At 32.1% G+C, this 21,839-nt stretch overlaps 1 protein-coding gene across 1 annotated transcript in view; it reads right to left on the bottom strand.

Moving 5' to 3' along the window:
- Positions 1–14,447: 14,447 nt before the first annotated feature.
- Positions 14,448–21,839, bottom strand: part of Cdh18 (cadherin 18) — a 307,953-nt gene continuing 300,561 nt past the window's right edge. The window contains exon 11 of the mRNA XM_026393607.2: positions 14,448–14,938. Within this exon, the coding sequence (XP_026249392.2) occupies positions 14,448–14,938 (491 nt within the window). The remainder of the gene's footprint in view (positions 14,939–21,839) is intronic.

The raw sequence follows: 21,839 nt of genomic DNA, 5'->3' as shown, positions 1-21,839 counted from the left end.
TCATATGAAAAGTATATTTCCAAGTTAAAAAAAATCTGAAAAGGCTACATATTTTATCATTTCAACTTTGTGACATTTTTGGAAAGGGCAAAATCATAGAGATGGGGAAAAGATCACTGGTTGCCAAGGTTTCAGGGAAAGTTGTTCACTAAGTGATGCATAGGATATTTTTCAAGGCAGTGGAACTATAATGTATGATGCTGTGATGATAAGTACACAATACTAGGAATTTGTCAAAAACCTATAGAATTTATAGCACAGTGAATCTTAATAGGTGTTAATTAGAAGAATCTTTTGTGAAGTTGAAGGAATTCCTGAATAGAATCTAGAATGGATGAGCTAATATATTGTATTATAAATGTATGAAACAAGCTTATTAAAGGCAAGGAATAAAAATTGCTGAAATATGTAGATTCTGTGAAACAAAAGACAAAAGATACTGCATAAGAGACTCTGCCCTAAGGGATAAATTTATTTTCTGTTGAGGTCGGTGTTATCAATCTTGATTCTGTTATTCATGTGCAATGGAAATAAATAAGTAAATGTATAGTGATAATGGGAGTCAGATTTATCATTGTTGGAATGGGTGTTTATAGATAAGTAAGATAAGAGACTAGACTGATTGATCTAATATTGGGTTACAATTTATACAGCAGTATTAACTCGTTTTAGCTTAATATAATAGAGATAGTCATATATACATTTATAAATATGTATATATAAATGCAGATATAGTTAAGCAATTCCTTGCTCTAACACCTGAGGACTGAGCAGCAATAGTATCCCAAGATGGAATAAGAAAACCTAACCCTCAACTCTTAGCTTCTGATAACATTCTACAATATAAGGAATAAAAAGTCCTTAGGGAAAAAAAAAAAACTGATGCTATGACCAACATAGGATTCATACAAAGTGATTTTACAGAACTATACAGTAAGAAAAAGCTCAAAATAATCCATCCATGATGAAAACCAACACACATGAGTGGCAGTATTTCAAAAGCACACAGGTGCCAATTTAAAGGGGCAACTTGAACTTACTGAGCAACAAAATAAATAAATTACTGTTGAATTATGACGCAAACTCTAACATAGATGTCTGTGCATCTATGCTGATGCAAATAAATAATTGAGTGAATGAATACGTGAGCAAGAAAAGGCAAATCTCCTAGGTGTAAGGCGTACAAATAAATTCTGCAGCTACTCTATCTTCCAGAATGTCCATTCCTTAAATGTATGCTGTTCTGACTTCCTTACAAAGAGTAGAGCTAATCAAAGTCAGCATCCACAATAATAATACATGTTGTCCGTGTGCACATTGGATGTGATAAAAATTCTACTTTACTTCTACAGATTTTATTATACCAACATTCTAAAAGATATCTGACCAGTGTTTATCAAAATTCTAAAACCACAAAACAAGGAAAGTTTGAGAAACTGTCATAGCCCAGAGGAGCTTAAGAAAACAAGGTGACTAAATTTAACATGATGTCCTAATGGGATTCTGATAGAAAGAGTGGACATTAAGTAAGAATTGATAAAATTTGAATAGAGTATATTGAAAATAGTGTAGTAATATTAGTTCATTAGCAACAAATGAACAATGTCACTATAAGACATTAAAGATGTTAAATATTGGTTGACCATTTATTTTGCCCTTTTAAAAATATTTATCTTTTAGTTATAGTTGGACACAATATTTTATTTCATTTATTTATTTTTATGTGGTGTTGAGGATCGAATCCAGGACCTCGTGTGTGTGAGGTGAGCACTCTACCGCTAAGCCGAAACCCCAGCCCCTATTTTACCCTTTTAAAATAAACTTTTAAAATACTTTTGAAGGAGGAATAAGTACAATCATTGTCCCATGTGAGGGGTTGTTTCCAGGAACTCCCACAGACACTAAAATCCACAGATGCTCAAGTCTGATATAGAATTTGCAAATAACCTATATATATCATCCTGAACAGCATAAATCATCTTTAAATTACTTACAGGGCTGGGGTTGTGGCTCAGCAGTAGAGTGCTCACCTAGCATGTGAGAGGTCCTGGGTTTGATCCTTAGCACCACATAAAAATAAATAAATAAATAAAAACATTGTGTCCAACTACAACTAAAAAATAAATATTTTAAAAAATAAAAATAAATAAATTACATACAATAGCTAATACAATGTAAATGACATATTAATAGCCATATACTCTACTTAGGGAATACACTGAAGAAAAGTTTGTACAAGTTCAGTGAAGACAATTATTTTAATATATTCTTAATTCAATTTTTTTGAATCCATAGATATACAACTTACAGATCCTGAGGGCTGACTGTGTTAGCTCAGGATGCCCAGACATTATACTGTAGACTGGGTGGCTTAAACAATGGACATTTCTTCACAATTTTAGAAGCTAGAATATGTAAGTCTGAGGTGATGATCAATTCAGTTACCTATGAAGTTTCTTCTCTGACAAAGGGATGGGAATCCTCTTATATTCTCACATGGTGGAAAGAAAGAGTTTTGGTCTCTCCCTCTTCTGATGAAGACACTAATCCTGTCATGGGTGCTTCACCTCATAACCTCATCTCTAACTAATTGCATCTCAAATACCTTATTTACAAACACCATCACATTGGAGGTTAGTAGTTCAACATATGTATAGCTAACATATTGTATTTTGAGGGACTGTATACTGTCCATAACATTGGGTGAAACAGATTGTAAGGAATGTTGGAACTATGTCATTATGTCATAGTTTTTCTCTAGTATAAACTAAAGTTTATTTAAATAACAATGAAAAGTCAAACATCAAAATAATTTGTTTTAAAAATTATGGAAATGGACAAACTAGTAATGTAAACTAACTTTTCAGATGACTTTTCGAGAAGGTAATCAGAGATAGTTAGGTTATCAATGTACTGAAGGTGTAAAAACATTATCCAGACAGCAGATAGGGAGAGAAAAATATAAAGACACTATTAAAGAGTACTTACAATACTTGTAGAATGAAGTAAGAAGGTCCTAATTTTTTTTTAAAGTAAATAAATTATCAGGCAGACAATTAGAAAGAAATAAGAAGGAAAATGTAAGAAAGCCAGAATTTGAAAAGATAATAAAAAAGACTTTAATGCAAATGAATCAAATATATCCTCAGATTTAAAAATCCTGGCAGTTTCTAGCACTGTAAAGATGAAAAATAACCTATAAATGTCCTACATTAAAAATTTAGAATTTCAGAACAAAACAAACAAAATAAAGTTTAAAATAGGGAAAAATGACTTATTTAAAAATAAATAAATAAATACAGAAACCAATAAATACAGCACTCACTTCTAAACAGAAAAAAAACACTCACGCTAAAAGACAGTAAAGTATTACCTATGTTGGTCAAGCTATAAAAATGTTTTAAAAGTATCTTTCTTAAATGATAGAAAAACCAAGAAATTATTGGACAAAAATCAGAGATAATTTATAAGAAACACTATGAATTTTTACACAAAATTGTTGGCAGGAGTATAGCTAAAATTTTGAGAAATTTTTGTCAAAGACAATGGCCAGAATAAGGCTAAATATAAACAATCATTACCATTGTGAAAATAGTAATAATAACTTTAAATAAGACTATTTCTTAGAACAATTTAAATATTGACTGCACAAGTGTTTACATTATTAATGTTAAAAAATCAGTTAACAAACTTGAAAAGGAAAATCTACCTTGTAAATACTGTTAATGTCTTCCCTGGGCCCTCTTTAGTGGCGGATGCTATTCTAAGCTGTTGTGATTCTTCCTTGGTTAACATGAACCACTTTTTTGAGATTCCTGGGAATTTTCTCAGAGATGACACCAGAATAGAAAAACGAGGAACAAATGCCAGGACTAAGAGCAATTTTGGGGATGATTTTTGTTCCAGAAACCTTCCCTTTATGAGTATTATTAACAACTTTGACCAATGATAAAATTTGAGCTTTATAGGAAGAGAATCTCACAGAAGAGTATCTAAATTATTTATCAACGGAAATGAGGTACAACGTTAGGCACTGGCAAAATCATAAGGAAAAATAAAATTAGGAAGTGATTACTTTTAAAGAATGAAAGGTAATGTGATAATGAATATACCTAATAGGAAATGAAAATACATTATTTTATTCCTGTTTCTTAATTCATACATACATAAATTCTCTCTTTCCATATATATTTGTGTGTATAAATACCTTTAAAATCTACATGCAATTTCTGACTCAAATTTAAGCTGTTAAATCTAACTTTCCTCTATGATAAAATTGGTCAAGTTTTTCCTTTGAAGATAATTCCTTTCTTCAATATGACACCAACAGTAAGCCCTGTATTCCTCATGCATTGTTATATTGAGCTACTTCATAAAGTGAGAATATATGTATCTGCTCAACACAGGATGCTGGGGTCCAATTTGAGGTCTTTAGGAGAACTGCAGGGACTTTCAGATATGATGAAACCAGGTTATTGTAGCATAATAAATGAGAAGTTCCCATCTATAATATACACTGAACATTACCTTGGATTTGAAAATTCTTATATTGATATAGTATATAATCAGGAAGAAAACTTGGTATCTTTTTCAGATTCTGTTTTCAGCCTCCATTGACCCATAATCTAGGGACACCTGGGAGTTAATTTTTTATTTCTACATTCTGGCTGAAGTGCATATCTGCTGCTGTTTTTTGAGTGCAAAATAGTTTCAAATTCTCAGAGTGTTTAAGGCTCAGATTTGAACCATTTCAAGTAAATTTCCCTGGAAAAGCCTAATATTTTGAGGGTTGCATGAAGAAATATGTTTCATAGCAGCTTCTCTGGAAAACATCCTAAACTCATATGGGACCCTTAGACTTTGTTTTTGGTTTTATGCTTACCATAACATCTCTTCTATGGGAGCTGTGATTTGGGTCTGAGACCAGCTATAAACTGTATAGACTCAGATTTATGGACTATTCCTACTTGAATAATTTTGTGTTGTTCCTGAAATTTCTTCCTTTGTAGTATATTTGGGTAGCTTTATTTTTCCTGCTCAGTTTTGTGTGAAACATGAACTACTGAGACTTTCCTAACTGACAAACTCCTCTGAGTTGTTTTTTTTTCTGATTACGAAGTGTTCTCTTTTTTAAAGTCATCAGAAAATGACTGCCATTGGCCATCTAATTATGATTTGTTAAGGTGTGTTGCAATAATTTGAGTCTATGAAACATTTTATTTCCATCATTTTGATCTTTTTGTAATTTTTTTTTCTGTTTGTTTGGCCAAACTGACTTACTGTGCATAGTGTTAAGGGTATGTTCTTATTTCAAATTATGACTGACCAGAATGAAATTTTTGTTTTCTATGGTTCATAATACTGATTAAGGATTTTCAGCTTCTTTTCCAACTACAAATATTTTACCCTCCCTCTTCTCTCTACCCCTGATTTTAGCCTTCTTGACATTTCACAAAACTATTCTTATTTACTTCTCTTCCCATAATCAGGTTCTGCTAGAGAGTAAACAATAAATACCATCATAAACATTTATTTGGGGATTAAAGATTCAGTTTTCTATTATTTAATTTGTTTTTCAAAAAATTAAGTGTAACATGGTTCTCTAAAACCACTGATAAAAATCAGCGATTAAACACACCAGGGAGGAATGGTCTTGGATAACTATAATTTCATCATCATTATTATTATTTTTTAGTAATTTTCCCATTGAATTTCTTCAGTGATCTTCTTAGTGTAGAGGATAAATACAATCTTGAGATAGCAATTTTGAATAACTGACAGAACATAGCTAGTGCAATGGACTTAAGGATTTTGTATGAGTATTTAGGGAGTCAAAATTTGGTTGAAACAAAATCAGATTTGGGAGAAATTTTTAATGCAAAAATGTAAACTTCTTTTATTTTACCTGCATAGTGACTTCTAACTTTTCTGTGAACAAGAAAGTTAATACAAGAACAGGTTTATGGTTGCAATACAGAGAAAAATCGAGTTTTTTTTTTCAAAATATACCTTTATTTTTAATAAGATCTCCCCTAATGTTCTTAAGTCATTGTGTGCCAGTAAAATGTATTGACAATAACAACCTCAGAGTGAAGCTATATACTGTGAAAAAAAGATGATTTCTCTTCTGATATAGAGAATAGGCAATTTTACTGCTATTCTAGTACAGACATATACCCTAAACAAATCATTTTTATTTTGTTCCAAGCTTCCATCAATGGGAATGCATTTCTTTGATTAAGATTACAGAATAGGCTCAACATCCAAGAGATGTGTTTTTTTAATCATGAAAAACATATTTCATGACTAAGCTAATAAATTTTGTTTCTCATGAATTTTAAGAGATTTTATATACTTCCAAATATTTTGATCTAAATACTTAATTGTATTATTCCTTAAAAAACAAAAGAACTGACTTCATTTGTGTTTTTTAATAATTATATTGCCCAAAATTTTATTTATAAACAAAGATTCTAAAAAAGGGAGGATATAGGTAAACAGTATAATTCATAAGTATAATTAGTCTAATCTTTTATTTATTTGATCTCTCTGTATTAAAATTTGAAAGAAATACAATGTAAGAGGTATAACAATAGGGATTGCAGTTTCCTTTGTCCTCAGCATAGTGATAAAAAGGACCAATTGATCTTCTACTGCAATGGTCTTTTCCTGGCCTGTTTGGGTAGAAAAGACTTAGTCTACTTTGAAACTTTTCACAGGCTTAATTACTTGTAATACACATTCCAACTTACGATTTTCTGAAATTAGAGTTTGACAAGAGGTGGAAGGAGCAATAGAGAAACAATATTAATAAAACTATTCAATTTGCCAAGGACTTTACTCTTTTCTGTGCTTCACAGAGAAAAGTCTATCTTATATTCATAACAACTCCAGAAGATAAATATGAAGATATTATTTCTATTTTAAATTGAAGGGCCATATAAACAACATTTAAATTGACATTTAGACTTTCACAGGAGATACAGTCACAAATTCCAGACTAAAGCCTCAGAAGCCCAGACTTCAAACCTCCCCCTCCCCCTAATATTCATTGATTCAGGCATAAATACCTTCTTTTTGTTTTGACCAGCTCCATATTTTGATTCAAGACACTGGGAATCCAGAAACTGAATTGTAACCTGGCATCTTCAAACTATTTGTTCCAATACAGCATCTGACCTTCCTATATTCAAACAGAAATTGAGATGGCTAAAAATGAGAAAAACAGCTGGTTCACTTAAGACTGGACATAATGAAAGGAAGTAATGATGCATGCTGAGGGAGGCAGAGGTAAGAGCATATTTTTTCCAGGCATTGGAAATCAGATTTTGAGGAGCTATCTACTGAATAAGAACTGGTATAAGTATAAATATTGCACTTAAACCTAAATTAGAGAAGAAATTTGAAAATTTTTAAATTGAGATATTTGATTATACTAATTGACATTTATCATTGTATGATCAATGGTGTGAAATTTATGTGCACTTGAAAAGAGAAAATGTCATTCAGGAGATGCAATTTGAGTTGTTGATTCAGTGTTAGCTCTCATTCTGGAAAAGAAAAATTCTAAACTTCCTTTTAAGTAAGGATAGAAATAAAATTATACTTTTTTGAAAATTATAATTATAGATTAAACTTTTAAAACATGTTATTGAAAGTGCTCTGTATATAGTAAAACTGCAATGGCTGAAATCATCTTCTAAGTTATGATTTCAATGGCTCACGGAATGAATCATCAAAGCCAATTGAAATATTTGAAGTAAATTTTACACAAAAATAAAAATATACCCCAAGCTATCTTTGGAAGAATGAAATAGCATGGCTTCTAGAAAACTGGAAATAGTGTTGTAAGAGGTACAAAACCAAACTGCCTCATAGAAAGGAAGCCTCCGCTCGCTGGAAGGTGACTGACACAGAGGACTCTTCTGAATGCAATTTTATTATTATTATTTTTTGGTAAGGGGAAAAGGATGATTAGTGACAGAGTGGAGAAAATCCACTGAAATAAAAAACCTGAAAAAAAATTATCACTCTACTTCTGAAACATTTTCTTGTATTTGTTCTGAAAAACACATGGAATGAGGAAATTGCTCAAACACAGCTTTTCAGGGTTGTTAAAAATAGGCAAGTAAATGCGCAAAAAGAGCAAGTGAGAAATGGAAAATAAGGAAGTAGAACTCTCAGGCTGTCTACCTGTCATACTAACAAGTCACTGAAATATCATGCTGTAGGGTGGTCACATTTTGAAAATGTATCTCAGTGTAAAAAATATTGAAATAACACTACGATATGTGAAATTCTGTGTTGCTAAATATTAAGAATAATTCATTAAAAAATAAAAATTGTAGTTGTAATAGGGAAGTGATTTGGTCTTTTGTTTTTGAATTTTTTAAGTTCAAAATATTTTCCTGCCTAAAACAATGACTATAGAATAGAAACACAACTGTCCTCTAAAAATGGGGTGGGGTTGTGGCTTAGTGGTGGAACGCTGACCTAGCACACATGGGGCACTGGGTTTGGTACTCAGCACCACATAAAAATAAAGATGTTGTATCCATCTACAACTAAAAAAATATATATTTTTTTATATTAAAAATATATGCTAGCCAAATTTGTTCTTAAAAATACAACTTTTTATTGTCCTCATTTTATTTTTACTGAGATGAATATATAGATACACTGATGAGGGTCCAATAATCAAAACCTGAAATATATGTTAAATGTGACTGGTTAAAAACTTCTTGTAGTTTAGGCCCAAGTTTTATTTTCTGAAAAGAAGTAATGTTGTCTTCCATTTTCTCTGTAGGTACACATAATTTGAGGATTTTCCTCTAAATACCTCTTTTTTGGCTGGTAGGTGAAAATGAAAGATGCAGTTTCCTGAAAAAGGGTTCTAGTCCTTATGAATTTCTTGTTTGGGGTAGAATAAGTACAATTACCTTGGCTAAATAATGAATTTCATTCAATCACTTAGAGTTTATATTCACCTTCTCTTACCATCTTGCATTGTCATTATTTCTCTTCATGAATCCTCTAGTCCTTACAGAGTCATTTATCTTTCCACATTTGCTCTAGCTACTCTCGGCTCCTATCTCACTCTGCCTCCCTCTAACCACGTGCTGTTCCCCCTGAATTAAAGAACACTTTCAGTGCTGCACCTTATTAGAACAATTTTATTGTATTGCTATGACCTTTCAGGGCATCCTTTCTGAGCCTCTATTAACACTTGCTACTTGGTCTTATATTTCATTGCCCATACATACAAAGAGTTTGTATTTTTGTATGCAGTTCTTGATGCTCTAAATGTAATTAGATCCTCATTATTTATATGTAATCAATTAGACTAGAATTTAATTAGATCCATGAAAATAAGTGTCACCAGAATATATATTTTTAAAGATCTCTTTCAATTCCTGAATACTGTCATTTTCTTCTTTGTTGTCATCTTTTTAAACACATATTATATTAAAAATATATGCATATTATATTAAACACATTATATATGTTATATTTAATACATATTATATTAAAATATATACATATTATATTAAAAATATAGGCATTACATATAGTGCATCTAACTCAATAAATATTTCTCTTTGGAACTAAGATATTTGAAGTGGCATTTTGAAAAGATCAATTGATGATTTACAACAATTTGATGTTTTTTTGAAATAAGAAAAAGTGCCTTGATGAAATTATTAGGGTGACACTAACTATAATGATCCTTTTTTTTTTTTTTAACTTCTAGTATTGCTGGACAATGAGACTGAACCATCTGATGAAATGCAATGTATAAATGGCACCTTGCCTTCCTCAGAGGATCTAATTTCAAGAACTTTTTAATGTACTGTTTCTCCATTAACTTTCACCTCAAAATTTAAAATTAATCATCAATAAAATAATTTTGATATCTCTGCAGTGTTTCAGAGCAAAAATTTTTCAATTCCATAAACATAGCAAAGTGGATAAATGTAACCATTCTTCCCTACAGTAAGAACTTTTTCCTTTTGTTTTCATCATCTACAAAGAAAAAAGTCTTTTATTTTTCTGGGTTTTTTTATTAAAAAAAATGAAACCCTCACTACATCTTTCATTGCCATAAGCCAAAATAGTAACATGTCTTTGATATGTTAAAAATCATTGAATTTAATATTTTCATTTTAAAACTATGTATTTGGAAACTAAAAAAGTGATTGGGTTCTGTGCTAGTCATCTTCAAATGGTTGTAAAATTTGTTTGGCTGCAGGGTTTCTAAGATTAACTTCTGCAGATGATGTAAAAAATAAAAGTTAAAGTGGTTTTATTTCCTTTGCATAATATTTAATTTTTTAATCTTTAATTTTTTAGTCATAAAGGGTAAAAGGGAGAGAGAGAGAGAAAGAGAGAGAGGAATTTGAATATTAGTTATATATTTCCCAAGATACATGGTTTGACTTATTTTTTTAATTCTTAAAATTGAAAGTCAAGTAATTCAATTGAATGACATACCTAGAAGCTAAGCACAAATTGAATTTGAAACTTGAGATTCTTCCCTTTTCCCAAATAACCAGCTCTAGAGTTCCTAATTGTCAAGTAACTGATCAAGCTATTTCAACGATAAACGATAATGACTTTCCCCAAAAGTATTGCATTTAAGAATGTTTTATATCAAACTTAGGCAACTGGAACTTTTTTGGTGTCTCTGAAATGAGTCTCTTTGAAATTTTGCTTATTTTCCCTACATTCAACTAAACCAGAAAGGAGACACCAAATCAAACTTATGGGTAAAAACATGTGAGAGCAAACAGAACAGTGACTAATTGTGTATTAAACATTCTTCATTACTGAGAATGGTGATCCCAATACTTTTTCCTGTTTCTATGCAGATTTCTTCCTAAACTGTAGGATCCTAAGGATCAAAGTTAAAACACTTTTTAGTGTTTACAACAGGTACTGTGTGTGTTTTTATCATCTCAGAAAATTTGCTGTACCCTATTTCATTTTTTTTTCCTGCTCTTTGTTTTCCCATATCTACAAATTAGCTCCATACTGACATCATTGGAAGTTAAACACTAGGCTGGATAGAAGCCGAAAATTTCATTTGAGTCACCTGTTTATGGTGAATCTTCCACTACGATTTTATATGTTTCAAATATTTGGATCACATCTCTGTCTTGAATATTACTTTATTCTCCCAAACATTCTTCAGGAAGACATATGTGTATGTGTGTGTACTCATATGGTTAAGTGAATGCAATTTCTTTCAGAATAGCCCCCTGCTTGTACCATATGATAGAAAAGTCACACTTTACCTCTGTATAAAGCTCCACTTTGGTTATAATTTCTTCCTGTAACTCTTCTTCAAATCTGTGTTTGTGCAGCTTTGTCACAGAAATAATTTCTGACAATAGGTCTTTAGTTATTTCTGTAAATCCTTTTAATTTCTTGGTGTTTGCACAAAGTATTTGAAGTTAATAAATACTGCTAAGAAATACCCTAGATAAAAACATTGTCATATTATAATCTTTAATTTATCAGTCACCATTTGTAAAGAATCTGTCTGAAAATTGCTGTATTAATGAAAGAATTAATTTAAATTTAATGTATTTTAAAAATTTATGTCTATAAATATTAACTGAATCTTCAGAAATGTGAAGCAACATTATTGACATTTGAGTCCATGGCTGATTCTTTGTGGCCAAAGCTCAGAGTTGATGTATAGACTTGACCCTCAAAACTCTTTGAGAACTTTATTCTGTAACTGATCAACTGGAGATTTTATAGTAATGTATCTATTTTTAAATAATAATTATGCTCAATTTATAGAACTTTTAAATGTCATCACTATTTTCTTTATTTAGAATAATAGAAGGAAAAAAATGAGACCCAATCTCAACTGATAAGAATATACTTGCCTAGTTTCCAAGTCCATATACAAAACAGTACTTGGAATGTTATCATTAATAGAATTTTAAAACATATAAAAATGAAAATATATTTCCAAACTACAGATGATCCATTTTGACTTTATATTTGGATTCAAGATCAGCGGCTTAGATTACGGGTCATCACTATAATGTGTAATTAAAAAACAAATTGTACTAGTGTGCTTGATACTTCAAAATCAGGGAAATATTTGAGTACCAAGAACCAGTCAGAGAACTTTGACTTTTATGTAAATGGTTAAAAGGAAATACACATTTTTTATCTTTCAAAACCTCATCAGAGAAGTTACGAGGTAAATATTTGAAAAAATAAGAAGCCACGGATATTTCATCAAAATCTAAATTCAAACGCCTGATAAACTTCAGAATCCTGATGTTTCTCCTCCTTTTGGAATGGGAAAGTCAAGACATCAGGGTCATAGTCGATCTCTGAGGTTTTCTCTCCTTTCAGGACTAAAGTAGTCCAGCGTTAGCATAATCAGAGCCTGTGTGTCCATAGGCTCTTCCCGGAGGCCCTCATGTCTCTTTGGATTCAGCTCTACCCCAGAACACACACCATTATGACGTAAAAAAAAAATGATAAAGCAGCATCTGGAAAGCTAAAATGTTGTAAAAACCTTAAATTACATTTTATTCCTCAGGCTTAAAACACAAATTGAGAATTATTCAAATTAAATTTACTTTCTTCCCATACCTCAAAAATGAAATATGATAGCGCAGGGCAGCTGTGACATGAGGCAAAATCCAAAATTTTGCACATGGGTAGAATTACACAAAATATCATGTGACTTTCGGAAACACTAGATCATGAAAAAAAAATTAAAGTCCAAAGAAAAATTTTCCCATCAAATAATTTGCATTTCATGAATTTAGAAATTCTAGTTTAACTGAATATACAGATGGGATCACTTAGGAAAATCGGACTTATTATGCTATGAATATTTACTTCGAGATCAAGACCAACACACAACAACAAAACATTACCCAAAACAATTTGAAAAACAAAAATCCCCAAGAAATAGTAAGAAAATTAGATTGTTTAGGAAAATATTAAAATAAATAGACTTACGCATTACATAGTTAGTTAAACAGTAACATCACTGTTGATGATTTCGTGACATTCTTCCATGATCATATAATATTTTATGTAAAATGTATGTAAATATATATTTATAAGTTAATGGAATTAGAAAATTAGTGTCTGCAAACATGTATGGAGCAGAATCCTTTGCAGTGGGTAAAGCAGTTTTACAGATGCTTATATGATCCTCACAACAGCCCTGTGAGGTAGGCAGGGAAGTCAGTCCATTTCTATCTTGCACTTTTGGACCCTGAATTTCAGAGACATTCAGGCATGTGTCCAAGGATAATAAGTGTGAAACTCCTACTTTTTGTGCCCAGTCCTACATATTCCTTTGTAGACATCAAACATGTAAGGACTGATAAGTTGTGAGACTGAGAAAGTCTGAACCCGTGTAAAGAATAAGTCAACCATGAGTCTATGTTTATGCTACTTGAAGGATAGTCCTTTTAGACTATGATAACATGTGAGGTACATATTTTTGATGACTGTCTACGATGACAATGGAAAATGAATTAAGACCGAAGCAAAAATTTTGGCCGATTTCAGTTTTCTAAAACAAAGGGAAAAAAAGAAAAAGTTCCTCAACATTTTGTAAAGGATAAGGTTTTTATCTATTTATAAAATAAATCTTTCCCTGACGTATCAGATTTTCAGAGTATACCTTCAACCATTCATTCTATTTATTAAAAAAAAAAAAAAAGGTGGGGGGAGGATCTCCTGTTAAAATAAAGGAGGGCAGACGAGACAGAGACTATTGTCTCCTGCTCAGTACGGTGCATGTCCGGTACACCGAAGTTGCATACTTTATAGTGCAGGCAGCAAATCCCCATGCTCCATCAATTTTGTATGGAGAAAAGAAGTGGGGAGGGCAGAGGGAAATGGTACAAGTCCATGACAGAATGGTCTGGTAGAGGGGGAACACCATATGCAATTTAAACACAAGACAAGGCTAATGGGATCTGTCACAACAGTGTGTGGCTCTCGAGACTCCACTCAAAAAAGTGGAAAAAGAGGTCATGATTACCTTCATGAGTTTCTTTTTGCAGTGCACCACCCCTAAAAGTCATAGTTGTCAGTGATTTTGAGCCCCTATGTTTAGTTTTGCTTTAGGAAAAAAGAAATCACAAAATATTGAAACAAATATTCGTGTTTGGCTTTTTTCAGGTATTCTTAATTAAACAGTACCACAGACTTTATTGAGCAATTGAAAATATACACAAGGACAGAAGATTTTTCTCTGCATTTTTCTTTTATATTTTGCTTTCTTCCAATTAAATAACCCAGTTTGGATTGTAGAAAGGGCACTTGTTTCTACAGGAGCTGTGTACAGCTTGCTCAGTTCAAGTACTGTTTCCATGGTTATGCTTTGTCATTGCTGAGGTTATGTCTCCACTTGCTGAGGAAGCAGATTCCACAAGGTTTTAAGAATTGGCCCCCTAAGTTGTTCTTTCAGAATCTATTTCTCCATAGAGTTCAGCTAACTTTTTAAACTCAGGCCCCCAGTCTCCAAGGTACTGATAATCCTGGTCTGATTGTGTCGTTGCTGAATCCAGTGAGCTGATAGATCCAGCTTCTGATCTCTGACCCTCGTAGGCATAAGTCTGAAGAGAATCATATGGAGGAACACTGGGATCTAGGTCTGCTTCTGCCAGTCTTTGCTTTATGAACTCCTGAACATCTATACTTTCCAGGGTGGACAGTGTCTGGTGCCTGGGAGTGAGCTTCACTTCAGGTCGGATGTCCCTTCGGTACTTGAGCTCCTCAGCTGCAGAAGGGTTCCTCAATGCGGTGATGTCAAAGGCCTCAGTGTCTTCCTCCCCACCTCCCTCATCATCATAGGTGACCACATTCTCTCGCACATCCTCTTCTGAAATGATCAATGGCTCTTTTTTGCTGCGCCTCAAGGTGATAAAAAGTACTACAATTGCTGAAGAAGAATGGAAAAAGGATAAACAGTTAGGGAAAAGGAAAATTCGTGGAGATCTGACATCAGCAATTTACTATCCCTGTCACCACACTCTACCACTCAGCTGGCACTGCATCACAGCATTCACCTGTGCATCCTGAATAACACTTCGAGGTATTTTAATGCCCTAAGAATGTAACAAAATGATCATCCCCATGGAACGTTGTGAATTGCAGATCTTATTTCATCAGGCTTAGGAACTCAGGTTTCTTGAATCAGACTACTGAAAAACTATTCCGTGTCTAATGTGACAGAAACAAATGGTGGAAAAATAATTGAATTTTGAATGAAAAAAATAACATAATGTGTTTGTCGATCAATAGATACTTAATCATTTTGGGTGAAGACACCAAAGGCAGGATGTATTCCTTTAAAATTCAAAGAAGGGGCCTCTACTTTTACCTTTTGATATTTGATGTCTTGCTAAAGAGTAAAGAAATAATATTGTATAAGGCTGATCTCCCTTGTTCAGTACCTTTTATTGTATCAGACAATAAAAATGCATTTACCCTATCAAGTTGCAAAAGAATGTTACTTTATTTGGACACAACATAAATTTTATTTTCATATATTTTATATGTTTATATTGTATCTTTTTTAGTTTGTGAACGTTCTTCACATACCTTATTTATTTAATCCTCAACTTTGGCTTTACTCAATTAAAAAATGAAGAAGCTGGATGCAGAAAAGTGTATTAAGATGGAAAAAATTGTTCCCATAGAGGGTAGGTGAAAGGACTAGCACTCTGTGACTTCTCACACCAGAAGCAATGATATCTCCAGAACAGTGTTCTCCTTTTTTTTTTTTTTCAAACATATAGAATAAGGAGCTAAGTGACCTGTTGGACAGTGGTTTAGGATAGTTCTCAACAAATATGGTGGGTTAAAATTACCAGTGATGTTGCAATCACCAGATAAAGTAATAGAAATGAAACTTGGGCACTTTGCTTTGGCCAATTCTCAGCATCTTAAATCTTTCTGCTTGAGATATTAAATTCACACCAAATAGAAAGGATTATCTCACTTGAACTTTGGATATACTGTCTTCAGGCACAATAGAGTACACTACAGTCTATACATGGTTCTTTACATTGTACTAATTAAGGAAGTGTATTCAAATGCCATTTCAGATTATTAGATTCATCAAATGAAAATTAAAAAGCAGGACATTCAATTATGTGTAAATGTGAGATGATAACATACACAATACACACTATTATATATTATTATATGTTAATTATGTAAACCCCATATAGTATTTGGGATTTATACATAACCAAAATATTGCAGAAAGCAGATATATGCCATATATGTCCAAAATATTATATTATTGCACTCTACATTTTCTACAGGGTGAGAACATATACACATACTTTTATCTGCTGTGTGCGTCTATATACGCATACTTTTATCTGAAATTCACATTAACTGGATTCATTACATTTTATCTGCCAACTCCAATTATATTTAAACTTTAAAAATGTTTATTCCTTTTATTTGGGGGAAATTACTTTTACTCAATGAAATAAATATGCATTTAATACCTCTGTGTACTTTTTTCTTTAAATCCACCTCTCAGTTTTCTAAGTCAAAACCCTAAACACATCGTCAAGTAACTAACTTCATTTTATGCAGAAGTGAAGATTTATCACTTCACTGAAAATTTCTGCTCATATTTATGAATAAATGAGGAGGCTGTTTGAGATTGGATGTCTTATTTCTACAGACTACCTAATTCATTATAGTGAAAATTCTTACTTTCATTATTAAATCTAGTTATTTTTTTATGGTGAAATGGTTAGCTATTGATTTCAAGGAAATTTATGTACATGCATAATAGGAAAGATATAAACAATCCTATTATGGAATTATGGAGATTATTTCCATCCTTCACCAAACTTAGTGCAATGCTTCAATTCATATCAAGTATGATACATACTTGGTAAGTGAAATGTGGGGGTAATGCTATGTTTTTTATTATGATGGTTTATATTTGCTTATTCCCCAAAAGTTTTGAAAAAAAATTTTCTTATCTTCTCATTCAACATATAGATGCTAGATGCTTGAACATTTTTATATTTACAGTGCTCTCTTTTCTAGGAAGTTATTGCTAGTAAACAGTGATTCATAGAATTGCTACATTCCAGTTTAATATAATATCAAAACATAAATAATAACATAAACTGTCACACTCTTAAGAGAAATAGGATGTTTATTATCATCATATTAGGACCTCAGGGTGTACATGGACATATGGTTCCTCTAGTCAAATCTACCCACTGAAGCAAGCTGAAACCCAGTTCACATGTGTGCTCCTGATGCACTTCTCCCACTTGTTTTTAGCAGATATTTGTGGCAGTTGGCACAATGCAAATACTCTACAGACAATTCTTATGTAGATGGGCAAAAGAATAATCTTTTTGAAGGCTTTAATGTGGTTTTAATGAACCTTCATGAGTTGTAGTAGCCTTAGTGGGAAATTATTTTAAATATTTTTTAAAAATCAGCTCATGGCTATTAAGAACATTAGACTCCTAATTTACTTATGAATAGTTTGAACTAAATTATGTTTCAAAAAATCATAATACCAAAGTATATTTTAAGATGATAAGTGCAGAAAATAATTACATAGGGAGATTTGACAATCATATTCTTATTTTAAAAATCTGGAACTCAAATGAAAATATTAAAATGACCCCTCCCCAACTTAATTTCTCCAATCATGCATTTTATACAAAGTACCACTCATACTAGACATAGGAGCCAAAAACATACACTGGAGAAAAGTTAACTTCTTCAACAAATAGTGCTGGGAAAACTGAAAATTCTTATGTAGCAGAATGAAATTGATCCCATATCTATCACCCTGAATAAAACTCAACACAAAGTGAATCAAAGACCTAAATATCAGACCAGAGATCCTGCACCTATTAGAAGAAAAAGTAGGCCCAACACTTCAACTTGATGGGTTGGGAACTGACTTCCTCAACAAGACTCCTAAAGTGCAAGAAGAAAAATCAAAAGTCAATAAATGGGATGGTATCAAACTAACAAGCATATTCACAGCAAAGGAAACAATCAAGAACTTGAAGAAAGAGTCTACAGCAATCTGTATACGGGATAAAATTGGGAGTTCATAACTCATTTGAATCAAACTGTGAAATATGATGTATGAGGAACTATGTAATGTTTTGAACGACCAACAATAAAAAAAAAAAAAAGAGTCTACAGAATGGGAGAAAATCTTTGCCACCTGCTCCTCAGAAGAATTAAAAAACTTAACACCAAATAAACAAACAACCCAATCAATAAATGGGAATAGGAACTAAACACACACTTCTCAAAAGAAGAAATACAAACTATAAACAAATACATTATAAAAATATTCAATATCTCTAAAAATTAGAGAAATAAAAAATAAAACTACACTGAGATTTCCCCTCACTCTAGTCAGAGCAGCAAGAATCAAGAATAAATATTGTAAAAAAAAAAGAATAAATATTGTGAAGGATGTGGGGAAAACATTACACTCACACATTGCAGGTGGGACTAAAAATCCATGTAACTACTGTGGAAAGCATTACGGAGATTCTTCAAAGCCTAGGGAAAAAACCACCATTTTACCACTTAAGCCACTTCTCTTATCCAAAGGAGTAGGAGTTAAAATCAGCATATTACAGTGGTGCAGCCACAGCAATGCTTACAGCAGTACAATTTGCAAGAGCCGACCCATGGAACCAACCTAGGTGCCCTTCAATAGATGAATGGATAAAGAAAATGTGATGTATACACACAATGGAATGCTACTCAGCCTTATAGAATGAACTTATGACATTTGCCATTACATGGATGGACCTGGAGACTGTCATACTAAGTGAAATAAACCAATCCCCAAACACCAAAGGTCAGACATACCACTGATATGTAGATATTAACACACAGCAAGGTTGCAGGGATGGGGAAAAAAAGATGTTCAGTTGATTAGACAAAGGAGGATGCAAAAGGAAGGGAGGGGATATAGGAATAGGAAAGACAGTAGAACTAATCTGACATAACCTTTCTTTTGTATATATATAAATACAACACGTACACCTGCAAGACTGGGGTTCTAATTAGAATAAGATATACTCCATGTTTGTATGAATATGTCAAAACATACTCTACTATCATGTATAACTAAAAAGAAGAAATAAAAACTGTGGGGCTGGGGATGTGGTTCAAGTGGTAACGTGCTCGCCTGGCATGCGTGGGGCGCTGGGTTCGATCCTCAGTACCACATAAAAATAAAATAAATATGTTGTGTCCATCGAAAACTAAAAAAATAATATTAAAAATCTCTCTCTCTCTCTCTCTCTCTCTCTCTCTCTCTCTCTCTCTCTCTCTCTTTCTCTCTCAAAAAAAAAATTAAAAAGAACTGTGGGCTCCAGTTTCTGCTATTCAACAACAAGCTCCAAATACATCATGAAGTCCCACTCCACATTCACTGCCATTCTTCTGATTAAAAGGGTCCATAAAAAGTGCTCTCAACAGTAAATAACAGTTCTCACAAAATGTACATGTACGGTTTAAAGTTAGGCTTTTGGTTTTCAAGCACCATTTTCAGATAAGCAATAGATTTTTGCATAAAATTTGATCATATTTAAATTGCAAAATCACATGTGACCTATAATAAAAATAAGCATAGAAATATTTAACAGCTGAGTTTACATGATTCTTTTATCAGAAACCTCATATTCACAGGTTCAGTATTACAAACAAGAGGATCTGAAATGGGTCACCCCAAATCAGGTAATTATAAGTAAAACCAATGCCAAATTTATGAATTGAAACTGATAATTAAAATATGTTTTCAATATTAAAATTTTAATTTCATAATTGGTCTAGCCATTAGAGTGGGATGTTATTTTAGAATTTCAGGTTGTAATTTCTTGCTAGTTTTGTGATTGCATATATTTTCCATGAAGTCTAATACATTACATTCTAATTACATTCTGTGTCTGTTGTCCAGATATTTTCTGAAAACAATAAAACCTTACTTAGCAATAAAAATTACTTTGTCATTAAAAATTGATTAAACCTTAACTTAAGAAAGAATTATAAAATATTTAGATAAAAGCATAATACCTAATAGAAAATTTGTTTTATTATTCTTGACAGAGAATATAAAATGTACAAATGTTCTAATAATTATCCTTACAAGCTAAAATATATTTTTATAAATGTTAATTAAATGAAGTATTATTCTTATGAATTATTAAAATATTATTAGAATAACACAATTTAAAACTGTATATTGAACTTTTTCAATACATTTAATCATTTATCATATTTAATGGTAATAGTTGTATGATGATAAATGAAAACAAAATTGAAGATCACAAATGACCTATCATTCAAAATTAAAAATTTTTACCAGTGTGTCTCCCCATCATGTATAACCACAAAAATTGGAAGTTATACTCCATGTATGTAGTATATGTAAAAATATATTCTACTGTCATGTACAACTAAAAAGAACAAAGAAAAATATTTTTAAAAATAATTTATATTAAACTCATAAACTTTTATTCTCTGTGACTTCAGTTAAGAACTCTAAGGGGATCCAGTATTCTGTTGCTGCTGTATGACTTTATTTTCTGTTTTGGATGTGTTTTGTGTGTGTGTTTGTGTTTTTTTTTTAATTTTATGGAGAAAATACATAAGGAAAATAGAAGTTATGACTAATAAATAAATTTTTAAAGCCTGATTCCCCTCTTTTCCTTATGTACCATATATTTACTATATGTTATGATTTGAATATGAATTGTCCCCAAAGGCATGGGAGACAGTTAGGTACCAACCAGAGTTGAAATGATTAGTTTATGAGAGTTGTCAGTTAAGCAGTGGATTAATCCATTTCATCTTTTAATAACTTGAAAGTATTATTGTACTCAGTGATAATTATAAGCAGGTAGGGTATGGCTTGAAGAAATAGGTCACTGGTATCATTGATTCCTTGTTCTCTCTCTGCTTTTCCAGTGGCTTAAACTGATCCACTTTAGTTGGCCATAGTCTTCCATCATTATGCTTCTCTCCACCTTAGACACAGAGCAATGGATTTGGCTGACTAAGCACTACATCTTTGAAACTAAGATCCAAAATATACTTTTCATCCTTTAAGTGGTTCTTATCTGACACTGTTTCTTAGAAAGGGAAGCTGACTTAACACTGTAAAAGATTCTACTGCAGTGAAACAGCTCTTGTTATGGTGTTGCACAAATTATCCATGTTTCTGGTTGCTAAGTGCAAACAATAATTTTTAGGTACAAATTGTTGAAATTGTGAGCAGTTTTTGACATTGAATAGATTCAGTGTGTAACACAGTGCTCTATTCCCATCAACACTCTTTTCCACTTACATTTGTGATACTGTACTTGACTAAATTTCTGTCTTTCTGATTTCTTTGCTGTCCTCTCTTATCTCATCCCTCCTGACATGGCAATCACTTTGAAGTTTCACACAGCTCAGATCTACTCTTTCCTCTCTGTATTTTTTAAAATGTTTGTTATGTAATTTAAGCAAAATGGATTAATCTACTGCATAACTAAGGGAGAATCAGGGTGTACACTTAGCAAGAGATGAATAGACAAATAGCCTTGTTTGATACTGTTCCAACTTACTCAGGCATCTAAGTTATCAAAGGTATTTATCATATTTTTATATTATTTACTTTTCTTCAACTTAACTCAAAATGTGCTGATCCAATTCATGCCATGTCAGAGGAAGACTACTCCCCTGTCATTCTCTTAGCACCATGAGATTTTTTTCTTCAATTCAGTCACTGTGATCTTTTCCAGTTTTCCAAGTTTACAATGTGACTCTCC

Source organism: Urocitellus parryii, chromosome 1 (assembly GCF_045843805.1).
Source record: "Urocitellus parryii isolate mUroPar1 chromosome 1, mUroPar1.hap1, whole genome shotgun sequence".
NCBI lineage: Eukaryota > Metazoa > Chordata > Mammalia > Rodentia > Sciuridae > Urocitellus > Urocitellus parryii.
This window is presented reverse-complemented; position numbering and strand designations above follow the sequence as displayed.